Raw genomic sequence first — 15,096 nt, 5'->3', positions numbered from 1 at the left:
GTTGCTTTCTTCAGGCGTCCCCTCAGCCCGAAGGTCCCCTGGCCTCAGTTGCGGCCATTCCTGCCCCTCCCCCACCCCCTCCCCCTCCTTCCTCCGCCCTGAAAAGAATGGACAGCTGGCGGGTTTTCCTTTTATTGGCAAGGTTCTCTTCCCCCCTGTGCAGCCACATAGAGTGGCAGCCTCTCCCAGAAGTGTCAGTTAAAGCCTTTTGGGGTGGGGGTGGGGGCTTTGGAATCAAGTCCTTGGAGGGAGGGGGAGACCCCCGTTCTCTGACCCTTCCGCTGCAAGGGAAGTGGAAAGCAGACCACGCTGGGTGCAGAGCCTCAGGCCCTGGCAGCCCCCACAGCACCTGCCAGAGCTGTAAAGTGCCGCGTGTTTTTACCCGTCAGGTAGTTAGAAGTCCAGGATGCAGGAAAGGGAGGAAGAGTTAAGTAGGGAAACACCCCCCCCCCAAAAAAAGCAGGCTTGGGCCCAGTGGAGCTGTTGAGGTGTGGGGGGGGGAGTCAGCCTGCCCGCTTCCTCTTGCCAAGCGCTCAGTGACAGTTCTGGCACAGCCGGTGGCATCTCTCTCCATTCACGTTGCACCGGCAGCCCCCGCTGATGTCACCGTGGCCCTGCAAGAAAGGGGGGAGTGGGGTGACTTGGCAGGCGACCCTCCTCCTGCCCCTCGGTGACACCGGAGTTGGACCCCTCCAGTTTCCCTCCGGGCCCCTTTGCGTTCTGCGGCTGCCTCCCTGGGAGACGCTGGGGCTCGGTGCTTTCCCAAGGCCTGCCGCCTTCCCCCGGGCATCCTGGCCCCTGCCTGCCTGCCTGCCTACGTTGGGGCAGCTGATCTGATGGGGCGCTTTGGCAATTGGCTGAAAAAGCCAGCCTTTGGGGTGGAGGGGAGAAAGCAACGGGGGAGAGCCAGAGGCCCTGCTTGGCTCCTAACTCCCAGGCCGGCCAAGGGAGGGCTGGATGCCTCTGGGCAGGCGGGCCAGAGGCAGTGCAGCATCAGCTATGCTGGACCCTTCGGGGTGAGCGTGGGGGGGGACGGGGACTGCTGGGCAAGGTGTTTGGTGACCCCTTCCACAGCTCCCGAGGAGCCTGCCTCCTGGGCTGCTTGTGTCCTTTCAGAGCTCAAAGGACCAGACAGGCCACAAAGGAGGAGGAGCGGGTGTTGCTTTAGTTCAGGCAACTTTGCTGCTCCCGTCCGTGTGTCTGGACACACACAGTCCTGCCTTCTAAATTGTGGAAATGGCCAATTGGCCCAAGAGCTCCGCAGCCGGAAGCCCCGGGTCCTTCCCAGGACAGCCAGGCCCAAGACCGGCGCAGGGAGGAGCCTAAGGAAGCCCATGTCCAGGGAGCCTGGCCTGCTCTTCCTTCGCCCTCTCCCTAGCAGGCAGACTTTGGGAAGCGGGGCTGGCCCTCCTTGCCTTCTCCTCCCGTCCTGCCTCCCCCTGAGGACACCTACCCCTGGCCCCCAGCGTGGCCCCTTGGTCACCCAGCAGATCTCTGTCTTGCAGACGGGGCATCTGATCCAGTCACAGCCGCCCTTCTTCTGCACCACGATGCGGCACGCGGGGCAATGCATGGCCTCCCCCATCTGCACCAGCGTCTGCCGGGACAGAAGACACCGTCAGCTGCTCCGTGATGCAGCAGGGGTGGGGGCTGCCTTTCTTGGCGAAGGAGCCGGTCTCACCTTCAGCATGTCGTTAGTCTCCCGGGCAGCAGTATCGTTGTGAGCCTGGGACTTTAACTGGTCCTGGTACTGCTTGCAGTTCATGCCCTCGTGAATGGCCTGCGGGCAGAGGCAGCTTCAGGCTGGGCCCTTCCACCTTGCAAGGACCCTCCCCCCCCTTGGAACAGCAGGTGAACAGCTGCCCCCTGCTTTCAGTGGCAGCCAGCCAGCAAGCTTCAGGTGGGCTCCTCCGTCAGGGCACAGCTCTGCCTGGTCCCACTATCTTGGGCCTGTGGCCTTAGGAGCCGGCCTCCCCGGCCAGAGGAGGAACGCAGGGAAGGATGAAAGGGTTTCTGGCTGCCGGTCTCGTCGGAGGAGTCTGGAAAGGGCAGCTGAAGGGTGCAAATTCAGGGTGCCCCCCCCACCTCTTGCCAGCGCTCCACCCACCGAGTCTCACTCCCAAGCAAAGACGTGTGTGTGTGTGTGTGTGTGTGTGCGCCCACCTTGCAGACGAGGCAGTTCAGAGCCCAGCAAATGGGGCAGCGGAACTCATTCACGTCGTCCTCATAGACACACCACCCGAGGCAGTCGGCCGTCCGGCAGTGGTAGCTGTTCTGCGCCCGGCTCTCAGCCACCGCCAACCGCCGCTCCAGGAAGCGCTCGTACTCCTCCAAGGACACCAGCTGCAGGGGAGGGGAGGGGCTGGCTCAGGGCTTGCCGAGAGCAGGAGTGGCTCCCCCCCTCTCCTCCCAACGCTCCCTGGCAGCTCCCCAGTCCGGACTCACTGCCCGTATCTCCCTGTCTTGGAGGTGGCAGGTGCAGGCGTAGAAATCGTCCCGAAAGGGACAGGACACCTGGGGGTCCTGGCTGCAGTTGACCACCTGGCGCAGGCAGGCTCTGTGGAGGGAGAAGGCGGCTCAGAGAGCGGCTGAAGGGGAGGAGGCCCAGCCCTGCCTCCCTCCTCCTCCTCCTCCTCCCGGTGAGGCTCCTCACCTGCAGAAGCTGTGCAGACACTCCCTCAGCAGCACCCCTTTGCCCGGCCCCACCTTCAGGTAGCAGATCCGGCACTCCATCTCCTGCTGGTTGGGCACCAGGGCCTCTTCCTCCAGCTGGCACAGCTGCTGGAAATTCTGCAGCCGCTCCTGCTCCTGGGCCTGCAGGAGGAAGGGCACGAAGCTGGGCTCGGCAGCCAGCAGAAAAGGGGCCCCGGAGGCCCTTTGGGAGACAGCCGGATGCCTGAGAGGCAGAGCACCCCACGAGCAGGGACCTGATGAAGATACCAGAGCGGAATCCCTGGAAATGTTATTGGCACAGCTACGTGAAATGCCCACCATGCATCAGCCCCACCTCTCAGAGCCCTCTGGCACGAAAGGCACTGTGAAGGCACAGCGTGAGGGCAGCACAGCTGAGAAACGGGGGTCTCTTTGTGGCCTTGGCAGCCGGGAAGACAATGGAGCCGCCCTTGAGGGCACTGCAGCCCGGACAGCCTTTCTCTGCCCCTCGGGCACCATCGGATGCTACGAGGCAAAGGATTTTGCCAGTGGGGTCTACAACATTCGCGGCCCACCCGGCCAGAGTCTCTGCCCTTGAGGAGGGGGCGCCTTTGCAAGCAGTGGGGAAGCGAGGGGGGCCGGGATTTTCTGCAGCAGCTTCACGGAATAAATCTTCCCTCCTGTGCATTGTTGTTCACCAGAGCTCTTCTCTGCCATTTTAAGAGCTGCTTATTTATCAGTGCATCATTTTGCCACCTCCCAAACCCGCTCGGTCCCTGGAAAGCTCGTCCCAGACAGCTGAACTCCAGACAGCAGCACCGAAATGAGAATGCGCAATAAAACGTACATATCAGGGCCCTGTAAGCTGGACCAAGAGCATCAGAAGAGGCAACAGAATCCACAACTGCCTCCTAAAGACGGGGAACACGTCCCAGGGAGCAGCCTTGAACCGGAAGAGGCTCCGGGGGGGGGGGGGGGGGGAGGACTGAGCACAGAACCAAGTTGGCCGTGAAGCCATAACCAACCCTTCTCCTCTACAAAATCTCCAAGCAACGGTGCAGGATCGCTGGAGAAAGCTGGGCTTCACAGAGGACCATCTGAAGAAGAGCCTCACCAAGAGGAAGGCAACTGCCCTGGCTGGGCAGATTGAGGGGTCCCGTCAAGAATTTAGTGCCAAGCCCCTAAAAAGGAGCAACCGACGCAGGGGGTTCCAGCTGCCCGGACCCCATTATGCCCCAGAGCGGAATCCAACCCATCTCCAATGGCTGCCCCAACGCAAGTCTTGATAGGAGTCAGGCAAGGGCCCCTTCCCCAGGCAGCCCCTTGGCCCCTAGGGTCAAGGATTCCCTTCTGCAAAGGGCTCCTCTTTGCAAACCTGGTGCTTTCCGTGACAGACACTGGGGAAGCCTTCAGCCTCCGAAACCTCAATGGGAAAGGACCTCTGGCCTAGACCAGCTGCTTCCTGGGCACTGAAAGGTTGACCCCACCTTCAATGGACGGCCTCCCTTCCCACTGAAAGAAAGGCTGAAGTTGCAGAGTTTATGCAAGGCTCCAAAGTTCCGTTTCCGGCAGAGAAAGCAGGTTCAGGATGCGCTACGAGGACTTTCGCATCCTGGAGTTGCCATCCTTCAACACTTTGGGTGCACAATAATCACTGCCTTTGCCGGGTCAAACAAGCCAACTGCGGTCTGGACGTTGCCGATCCCGGTGGATGGTGACCTAATTGGGTAAGCGTGCTCATGTGGCATTGGCAAGGTACGGTTTGCCCTGGATTCCGGCTTTGCTGGGCTCATCCGATGGCACGACGGACAAAATGGATCTTGAACTGATCTGAAGCCAAGCAGGATAAACCTCTCTCAGAGCAAGTGGATCCCTGCATTTGACTCTCCTGGCTCTGGAGCCTCTCTGTGGATGGAGGGGCTTCACCTATCGCTACTGCAGGCTTTCCGTCCTTTAAAAAGTGCATCTTTTCCTGCCTATTTAAAAAGGCAGGAGGAGGGTGGCTTATATTTTGAGAACCACCAGAAGCCCAGCAGCGGTGCTTCCTGCCAGTGCTGGCCATCGCCTCCTCCTGGGCCCCTGGCAGCCCAGGACCATTCAGAAGGGCCCAACCTCCAGTGACTGGTTTGGTTTTGGTTTTGGTTTTATTAGCATTTGTAGGCCGCCCTTTTCCCTGAGGGGACTCAGGGCGGCTCACAGAAAACCAGGGAGAGGGGAATACAACATTAAGACAACAACATATAATAAAATAGTAAGCAACATCCATTCATCATTCGGGCGGGGTAACGATTCTTATCCCCAGGCCTGACGGGCGAGCCAGTTCTTCAAGGCAGTGCGGAAGGCCTGGACGGTGGAGAGGGTACGAATCTCCACGGGGAGCTCGTTCCAAAGGGTCGGGGCTACTGCTGAGAAGGCCCTCCTCCTTGTGGTTGCCAGCCGACACTGGCTGGCCGATGGAATGCGGAGGAGGCCTAATCTATGGGATCTTATAGGTCGTAGGGAGGTAATTGGCAGAAGGCGGTCTCTCAAGTATCCAGATCCACTGCCATGTAGGGCTTTATGGGTGATTAATAGCACCTTGAAGCGCATCCGGAGATCGACAGGTAGCCAGCGCAGCTCGCGGAGGATAGGTGTTATGCGGGTGAATCGGGGTGCACCCGCAATCACTCGCGCGGCTGCGTTCTGCACTAGCTGAAGTCGCCGGATGCTCCTCAAGGGCAGCCCCATGTAGAGCACATTGCAGTATTCCAGCCTAGAGATCACAAGGGCCCGAGTGACTGTTGTGAGGGCCTCCCGGTTCAGGTAGGGTCGCAACTGGCGCACCAGGCGTACCTGGGCGAATGCCCCCCTGGTCACAGCCGTTAAATGGTGGTCGAATGACAGCTGTGGATCCAGGAGGACTCCCAAGTTGCGGACCCTCTCTGAGGGGTGTAGAATTTGACCCCCCAGCCTGAGTGTTGGTATATTGGCCAAATCTTTGGGAGGGAAACACAACAGCCACTCGGTCTTTTCTGGGTTGAGCACAAGCTTGTTAACCCTCATCCAGTCCATAACGGCTTCAAGACCCCGGCCCATCACGTCAACCGCTTCATTGATTTGGCACGGGGCGGACAGATACAGTTGAGTATCGTCCGCATATTGATGGTATCTGATCCCGTGCCTGCGGATGATCTCTCCCAGCGGTTTCATGTAGATGTTAAATAGTAGGGGGGATAAGACCGAGCCCTGCGGCACCCCATAGTTTAGGGGCCTTGGGGACGATCTCTCCCCACCCACTAACACCGACTGCGACCTGTCCGAGAGGTAGGAGGAGAACCACCGTAGCACGGTGCCTCCCACTCCCACCTCCCGCAGTCGTCACAGAAGGATACCATGGTCGATGGTATCGAAAGCCGCTGAGAGGTCAAGGAGGACCAGGATGGAGGAATGTCCTTCATCTCTGGCTCTCCAAAGATCATCCATCAATGCGACCAAAGCGGTTTCTGTGCTGTAACCGGGTCTGAAGCCTGACTGGAAGGGGTCTAGATAGACTGATGCCCCCCCCCCCCCTTCGTTTGGCTCCCTGAGGCCCGGCTGGTCTACTCAGGCGCCTCTTTCAGGCAGTGCGGAAGCTCCCATGCACCTTTGCTTCAACAGACATTGCTGCAGCCACTCGACTGTGAATCAGATTACATCCTAAGCCTGCACACCCGCCAATCGCAAGACGGGGTGTGGGCACTTACTGTATGCCCACAGAAAGCAAAGTTTGGTGGTGGTGGTGGGCAGGTGGAAAACGCCATCCTTGTTGGCAATCAAAGCCAGAGATTCATGTCTTGGGAAGGCTCCACTCCCTTTTCCTACGATGTTGTACAACTATAATATTAAATTTATATACTGCCCGATTCTCAGGCACTCCGGGAGGTTTTATGTTTATGCAGGAGAGAGGAGAGGAAGGACTCAGAGCGTTTGTGAACCTGGCAGCCACAAGAGGAAGCCATGCGTTAAGAGCTGTGGACAAGGGGGCTCTGGGTTTCTCTAGGGGTGGGGGACTTCACCCCCCCCCCCTTTCAAGCACCTTCTGCCACAATAGGTGCAGAGGGAGCCCCCACGAGGATTTCCGCATAGGAGCTCAGCCACCAAAACAAGACCCGCGATGCCCTCGGGTGATGCCAGCTGCGATGAGGGAGGGAACCAAGGGCCTTTGAAGCTGAAGGGGGCAGCAAGGGGCCTCCTCAGAAGATTTGCTCCCCAGACAGAGGGAATTTCACACAAGGGCTCCCGCCACCACACCCACAGCCATCATGGGGGGGGGGGGAAATCTCCCTCCTGGCTCAGTCAAGAAAGGAACACGGATTCACAGGGTGGGCCACCTGGCCCAAAGGCATCTTTTAATGCAACAAGATCTCCAATTCATTTCAAAACTTCAAATGTTCAAATGCGAGATGCAGAAATTAACCCATCTCAGAACGGTACCCAAAGCCACGTTTAGTGAAGGACTTGGAAGCCGCTGTTCTCTAGAATTCATCCCTCTGCTGATGCTCACCGGCAGGCAGGCTGGGCCCAAGCGCCCCAAGGAAAGGTCCCCTGGTCCCGGGGCTCCCCAGCTTGGGACCCGCTCGGTAACGCCTGGCCCCAGCGGGCCACCGGCTGCCAGCCAATCCGTCTCCTGCCAAGAACCCTGGCCAAAGGACAACCTTATAACTTTCTGAAACGCCACCCCCAGAGGGGCACTGGAGGAGTTCAACGGGGCGCCTCTGCTTCCAGCATCCCTCTCGCATCACACGCTGCCTAACCGCCAGGCTGCTCAAGGCTCCCTGCCCAGCAGCTCCACAAGGCAGTTGGGGAGGGGGGAAGGGAGGACCTTCAACCGAAGCCTCAGTCCCCACCGGCAACCAGAGCAGCCCTCCGCCCAGAACGACCCTCTGGCCCCCAGAGAGGGAACCGGGTGGAGCAGAGGCCTGTCCTCCCGCTTCCTTTGGCTGCAACTGGCCCCCCCAGTAAGTTTCCAATCCCAACAGGGGACAGCAACCCTGGCCTGACTCTTTGGGCAAAGGGCCATGCTTAGCCCCCCTCCTCCTCGGGGCCACGCCCGCTTCTCTCTCAAAGGAGGGCTCTGGAGCCTGCCTCAGTCGGGGCCGGGGCCTGTGGCGCCAGAGGAGCTGGGCAGGGCTGCGAGGGCAGCTACGAGAACTCCGAGGAGAGGTGGATGAATTCGTCCAGGGGCCCAAGGCTGTGGGCATAGGGCACGGCTGGACTGTCTTCTCTCCTTCCCTTTTCCTGCCACAAGAGAAAAAAGAAAGAAGAGAAGAGAGTCATCAGGGGCTCCTGAACCGCTGCCTCCCCCTCCTCGCTTTTCGCCCCCTCCCCACAAGCCTGATTGGGGACCACAGTCGCCCTGGAAGCTTCAAAGACGGAGAAATTCTTGCAAGGGTACAGGATGCCGCAGGAAAGTCAAAGGAAACAAAGTAGAAGGAGGCTTGTACACAAAGTGCAACAGGAACAGGAAAGGTCACTTTTACAAAAGCAACAGGACTTATAAAAAGACATATACGGCATTTCTAATTTTACACAGAAGGCTTTAATAATACCCAACGCTCATCCACATCGGTGCTTACGAGTCACGCAGAGTCCCGACTTCTGTGCAGTCCCACTGAAGGAGACGCCCTTCCCACTGAAACCGGCTGGCTCAGCCTTCTCCCCCCCCACCCCCAATGGAGCCTTCACCTCCCCTGCCTTCTCTGCCACAGCCGCCTGGGTGCTACCTCTTCCTGAGCCTGTCGAACCAGGCCACCAGGCCCACCCTGGCCCACCCTCCCCCCTGGGTCCTCTGTGGACTGTCCCTGAAAGGGGGCTAGAAGCTGCCTCTTGGGATGCCAGCAGGGGGGAAGGCCTGGAGGAGTTGCAGGTGCTCCCTGGGCACAAGGGTATCCGGGTGGGAAGCCGACTGTGACAAAGCTTATACGGCAGAGCTGATGCCGCTCCCAGGAAGGAAGTTGCAGGCATTAAGATCCGCATAACGAGGGGCCCTTCTGAAGAGGAGGGGGCTGTGGCCCACCCTCCCACCAGAGAGGGCTGGGAAGCACTCCCAGGTTTGCAATCCCTCCCTCTGGAGCTGGGCATTCGGTGCCTGCTCTTTCAGCGTTGGGGAGATATGTACTTTTACCACCTTGTGATTGTTGAAGGACCGGAGTCTTTAAGTAAATTCTAAATCTCTAATTTAAAGATGTGAAATTCTGCATTTTACAAACCGTAGCCCTGCATTTGCAAATCTGCAGCCTCTTCCAGGCCGAGTGGGAGCGGATTCAGCCAGATGCGGCTCAACAGGGTGAAAGGCCTGGGCCCAGGCAGAGGTCAACCCTAACAGTGCGAGGAAATGCTTCCGCCAAGGAGAAGGAGCCCCCTCCATCACCAGTTCTCCCACTGCCACTGGCCTACCTTCTGGTACTGCAGGATGCCCTCCTTCTCCTGCTGGATCCGCCAGAGTTCCACATCGTCCGGCCGGTAGCTCACAGGGACCACGTAGCCAGCAGGGCGGTCAGTGCTGCACATTTCGCAGCCGGGGCGGGTGGGCTTGTTGATGAACGTGCAGGTGGGACACGACCAGCCAGCCTGGGCGAAGGAGAGGGGGAGCCCTTCCTCAGTGCCCCCTGCCGGGCAGTGAGGAGCCGAGGCTGCCCATGGGAGCACAGGGCACCTGGGCAGGGCTCAGATGAGGACTCAGGGGAGCCACCTCCTGCCCTGCTGTCAACGTACCTGCACAGGAGAAGGGGGGGCAGCAGCTGGGATGGTGGGGGATTGAGTGCGACACGGAAGGGTTTTACTCATATGCATAGAGTCCAGGAAGCGAGTGATCTCCCCAACATCCGACTTCCTGTTGAGCTCTTTCCCACCTGTGGGCAGAAAAGCCCTGGGATGAGCCCGGCCCTCTTCCAAGCAGGAAGGGAAGGCCAGCACTGGCGCATGGCCTTCCTCCTAAGCCACGCGGGTGGAGATGTATTTCCCCAGCTCACCTTTCTTCGCCAAAGGAGTGGCGCTGCCTTTGTGCCTGCCGTCAGAGCTGCCGGGGATTGCTGAGGGGGGTGGCTGGAGCACCACCCAGTCCTTGTCCTCCTTGTAACGCTGCTCGGAGAGGTTGGCTCCCTTCGCTGAGAGCAAGTAGAGGAAGGCTGTATCGCCATCCTTCCGGATGCCGTAGGACCCAACCGTCCGGCTGTCCACACACAGGCATTGCCCAATAATCCAACGCTGGACAGTGGGGTGGAATCCATAATCCTGAAAGACCTGGTGGGGCAAAGCAGGTGGGCGCATGGGGGCAGCTCCAGTGCCTAGGCAGGCCTCCTAAGCCCACAGCTGTGCCCAATGCCCCCTTTCCTGGAGGGAAGATGAAGCGAGCGGAGTACCTGGTGCCGGAGGGCGGCGATTGTGGTGTGCGTGTGCACCCGGGCTGTGATGCTGGCAGAACAGGAGGCGTCCTCCACGTGCACCTTCATGCTAAGAGGAAAGGGCTCAGTGAAAGAGGCGCCACCTGCAAAGCGAAGGACAGGAGCCCGACCAGAGGCCTCCCTCTCCTCTGACTCACCTGATCTGGCCGGCAGGATAGCAGGACTCCTTCAGCTGGATGCGCAGGGCGGTGTGCTGCTGCGCAAGCAAGGAAGCACAACGCATGGCCTCCTCTTCGTTTCCCAGTTCGATGGCTGCAGAAAGACGGAGCACCAAGTCGTCTGAGGAAGCAAAGGGGAGACTGTCGTTTATTTACTCTAGTTTTGGCTTTGGCTTGTGCTCTGCTCACACCGTAGAAAGCAAATATTCAGCATCCTTGGTAAACTAAAAAAATGGTAACAGGGAAATAAAGACGAAAAGAAAAAGAAAAGAAGAGCCATAAAATGGTCCCGACCCTCTGCAGAATATCTTCAACCTCTTCCTTGAGGGTCCTCTTGGACCAGCCTAAACTATCCAGGGTGGCCATACGAGTGGACCATATCGCCTGGAGGATTGGGAACCAGAAGCAGCTTTTCCCTGGATGAGTTAATAGGTTGGGACCATTCAGGTGAAAGCCAAGCTATAAAGGTAAAGAACCATGACTTTCAATTGCGCCTGGATGACCAGAGCAGCCAGAGCAGGGCCTGATGGAGATGCAGGACACATTCCCAGTGATGGGACCCAGACAGCCCACGGGCTCTGTGGCTTTAAGCATCCAAGCGGCCTTTAGCTTCGGGGGGGGGGGGGGGGAGCGCAGTGCAGTGGTCTAAACAACTAGGGTTCCTCCCAAAGGTGGGCAAAGGCTCCTGAGCCACAGCTTCCATCCCTGTTCCAGAAGCAGTAGCAGCAGCAGAGAATCCAGAGGACACATCCTCTTCCTTCAGGAGAACTTGTGGTCACCCAGAGGTAATAGGGGTGCAAGGGGGGGGGGCTCAATGGACGAACAGCATTTCCATCTTATCAGGGTTCAGTTTCAGTCCCTTCCACCTTCATCCAGATCCCAACAGCCTCCAGGCTCCTGACAGTTCAGAGTGGGGATGTGAAGCCAGGTGTCACCTGCTTACTGATACTGAACCCCAAACAGGGGAGTGGGCCTAATGGAACCCCTTTAATGTCAGGACCACCAAAACCACCTCTCTTCCCCACGGGCAACTGATGGGGCCCACATGCTGGAAGAGGAGTGGAACCTCTGAAAAAACCGTTAAGAGGGACCAATGCTGTCTCAGTCACTTACCTGAATCCCACCTGAACAGAGATACATCCAGATACATCATGCAGTTTAAATAAAGTTTACTGTTCTCTATGGTTTTGTTTTAGGTGTTGTGTCTGTTTTTAATCTCTATGTGCCTAGAGTTAGTAGTGAATTGGCATTCACTAGAGTCATGTTAGTCCACGGTTGCTCAAAATCAGAAGGAAACTGGTAGCCACTCCGTACATTTGATGAAGTGAGCAGTAGCTCATGAATTTTAATGGTAGTTTACAATTTTTTTTAAAAAAAACTTCTAGTCAGAAAATGTGCTTTCTAAGTGTGGTTGCAAGTGTCTTGTAAATCTAAATAATAAACAAATGACTTCTCCATACTGTATTGAACATGCCCCCCGTGTCTCAAACTACATTCTTCGTGTAGGTGGCACAGTGGTTAGTGTGAAGTACTGTAGGCTACTTCTGCCACCTGCCTGTAATTTGGCAGTTCAAATCTTACCAGGCTCAAGCCTTCCATCCCTCTGAGGTGGGTAAAATGAGGACCTAGATTGTTGGGGGGCAAGAGGCTGATTCTGTAAACCACTTAGAGGTGGCTGTAAAACTACTGTAAAGCGGTGTATAAGTCTAAAGGCTATTGCTATTCTCTCAAAAGTTTTGTGACTAGATAATAGTTTATCCAACACCAATGGATTCAGGGAGGGTCTTATCAGAAGGGAAAGAATGACAGCTTCTTTCAAAACTGCTGGAAACTCCCCCTCCAATAATGGGGCAGTGATAGCTTCCACTGTCCTCAGTGGGCATGGGTCAAGTTCCCAGGTGGCAGAAGATCACCCAGGTAGCCCTCTCACTGCTTCCTCAGAGGCTACACCCAAGGCAGAGTCCCTGTCAAGGCAGCCAAGTGATGCCTTCATTGTCCTGAAAACTGGCCAATGGTCCTCCTGACCACAGCTTCCAAGTACTGACACAGCAGGAGCTATGACTCCCGGAGAACGTCGAGATCAGACAAACTCTACCTTGATCTAGAACTTACAGAATTAGTTTCTGGATTAATGACCAGGATTGGTTTCAGAATTAACCACTCTAGATTAAGCCTTAATTAAATTAAGCCTCAGTGTTTCTTTCCACTGAAACCTTACAAACTTCCGCTGTACAGGTGATCCTTAACACACAACAGTTTGTTTAGTGACTGTTTGAAATTACAAAGGAATTAAAAAAGTGATTTATGACCATTTTTCTCACTTATGACCTTTGCAGCATCCCCATAGTCATGTGGTCATATTTCAAAAGCAATTAACTTATACTTATGTCCATTGCAATGATCCTTTTTGCGACATCCTGGCAAGGAAAATGAAAGGGGAAGCCAGATTCATTTATCAACTACGTTACTGACTAAACAACCGCAGTGATTCATTTAACATCTGTGGCAAGAACGGTCATAAAATGGGGCAAAATTCATTTAACAAACGTCTCCATTAACAACAGGAATCTTGGAGAGGCTCAAGTGTGGTAGTAAGTCAAGGGCTTCCTGTATCTCCATTCGCTCTGTGTATCATCTGCATCTTGATGACACTGGACCCCAAACTGCCAAAGGCACCCCCGGGTGCATGCATTAAATAAAACAGCGCAGACCTCTCATCCCTCATGAACAGGAACCGGAGCTGCCCAACAAAGTTGAGGAAAACAGCACCAACGGCCCCGAACCCTTGCAGACAACAGTTCAAGATATCGAGAGCTGCTAAGAGACCCAGCAAAATAAGAACTGCTGAGATTTCCAAAAGGAGACTTTTTTTTTTCTGTTTCCACAATTTGGCCTCACTGCATGTATTTCAATGTGATTATCCTGAAAAACCCTGACAGCCCAGAGCGGATAAGCAGCACCTCCTTCTCTTGTTGCCAGGCTATTTAGGTGGGGGCATGCACTGACCTTTCTTTGCAGTCTCCAGGGGAAGGGAGGCAGCCAAAGGCTGGGAAGAGGGCCGGCCGGTGAGCCCATTGGTTCCTTCTGGAGCTGGCGAGAGAAAGCAGTTTTCTTTTTGAGAAGCCCGGGCCTTTGGGCGAGAGAAGGCAGGCCTGGCAACCGGCCCAAACAGGCTCTCCCTTCAGAGGCAAACAAGCCCTAAATGAGCTAATTCTAAGGAAGAGCCGAGCGAGTCCCCGGGGCAGCAGGCCACAGAGCCTCCTCAGGCGGGAGCAGCTCTCGGACCCCGCTTTCTTTGAGGGGGGCTTCCGCAGGCCCCCTCCCGCCCCGAAGGCCGCTTGCGCCCCGGCCCCTCCCCGACCGGCAGACCGACCTTTCTGCACTTCGCGCAGGGAGCTGCTGACCGCCGCCCACCAGGCCTGCGCCTCCTGCTCGTCCTCGAAGTGGAAGAGCAGCGGGTCTTCGGGCCGCGCCAGGACCTTCAGCTCGTGGCAGGTGCCGCTCTTGGCCTCGTACGAGATCTCCCTCAGGCCGTACTCCACCAGGCTCTGCCGGGCAAGCGCAGGGAGGGAGGGAGGGAGGGAGGCTCACTCGGGACGCCCGGGAAACGGCGGCCCTCTCCCCCTCGCGCCCTCCCCCGGCCCCCCTCCTCTCCCGCGCCCCCCTCCCCCCCCCGCTCCCTCCCGCCCCCTCACCGGCTCCGGGCCCGAGTCGGGGCCGCCGTGCAGGCCGAGGCGGAAGCGCTCGGGGCCGGGAGCCGCGCTCAGCTGGAGCCGGAGCAGGCGCCGACTGTCCCGGGCGCCCGGCGAGGACGAGGCCGGCGGCGTCCGCGGCACCCAGGCCCGCGCCGAGGCCACCACCGTCTGCCCCCCCGGCGCAGCGGCCGCGGAGGCCAAGTCCGGCGATGCCGCCATCGCGCCGCCGGAAGCGGAAGCCCCGCGCGCCACCATCCCGGAAGCGCTGCCTCCTCTTCCGGCGGCCGCCGCGGGGCACGACGGGAGCCGTAGTCGCGCGCCCCGCCCTGGGCCTCGTATTCTGGGAGCATCGACGCTGGTCCTCGGCTGACAACGCTTCGCTTAGTGACCGGTGGAAGTTACAAGGGCCCCGGGGAAAGCGACATAGGGCCGTTTCTCACACTGACCACCGTTGCGGCATCCCTGTGGTCACGTGATCAAAATTCAGCTCGCATTTATGACGGTCGCAGCGTCTGAGGATCCCCTCTTGCGACCTCCTGACAAGCAAAGTCCACGGAGAAGCCAGATTCACTTAGCAACCTCTCCCTCCCTCCCTACCTCCCTCCTGCCTTCAAAGTGCTTTGGAGAATAGGCTGAGCGCCTCTTCTGGGTGGCAGCTCCGCAGATATTGGGAGGGGGCTCTCATGTCACCCCTGGTCCTTCTTCTCATTGAACTGGATGAACCTAATTCCTGCAGCCCCCGAATCGTCTTCACTGTTTTTCCTCTGCATTTTATTTGACATCTTTTCTATATAGTGGTGACAAAAACTGGACACAACATTCCAGGTGTGGCCTTACCAAGGCATTATAAGTGACAGGTCCCCCCTCCACTCTCCCCACACTTAGAAAAGCCCCCTGCATTAGGGGTCAGTGAGTGGAAATCCCACCCACCCACCCACCCCGAAGTTGTTAGTTCTGTGCTCAGTTGCCATTTCTCATCTTAGAATAGCCAGTTTGGCTCCAGTGGTGAAGGAACTGGGCTAGAAATGGGAGAAAGGAGAGTTTGAGTCCTGCCTTAGAAGCTGAAGCCGGCTGAGTCACTGACTACTGACAGGATTGTTGTGGGGAAGAAGGAAGAGGGATTTTGTACAATGATCTCCTTGAGTAATTGATAAAAATAGTAAAAGCAGG

General features: G+C 57.3%; 1 protein-coding gene across 1 annotated transcript; it reads right to left on the bottom strand.

Moving 5' to 3' along the window:
* Nucleotides 1-118: 118 nt before the first annotated feature.
* Nucleotides 119-14,158, bottom strand: SHARPIN (SHANK associated RH domain interactor). The gene is made up of 14 exons (XM_087706560.1): nt 13,927-14,158; nt 13,605-13,779; nt 13,238-13,321; nt 10,211-10,352; nt 10,032-10,122; nt 9,642-9,912; nt 9,385-9,521; nt 9,067-9,240; nt 2,654-2,814; nt 2,446-2,557; nt 2,164-2,343; nt 1,682-1,780; nt 1,454-1,597; nt 119-614 (listed from the first exon to the last, which is right to left on the bottom strand). Exons 1-14 carry the CDS (start codon nt 14,143-14,145, stop codon nt 534-536), a joined length of 2,070 nt encoding a protein of 689 aa, XP_087562686.1. The 5' UTR covers nt 14,146-14,158; the 3' UTR covers nt 119-533.
* Between the last annotated feature and the right edge of the window lie 938 nt (nt 14,159-15,096).

This window comes from Thamnophis sirtalis, unplaced genomic scaffold, assembly GCF_051295495.1.
Source record: "Thamnophis sirtalis isolate CommonGarterSnake01/CBP01778 unplaced genomic scaffold, rThaSir2_p1.2 scaffold_2, whole genome shotgun sequence".
Classification (NCBI taxonomy): domain Eukaryota; kingdom Metazoa; phylum Chordata; class Lepidosauria; order Squamata; family Natricidae; genus Thamnophis; species Thamnophis sirtalis.
Note: the sequence above shows the minus strand (reverse complement) of the source record. Positions and strands in the feature narration are given on the sequence as shown.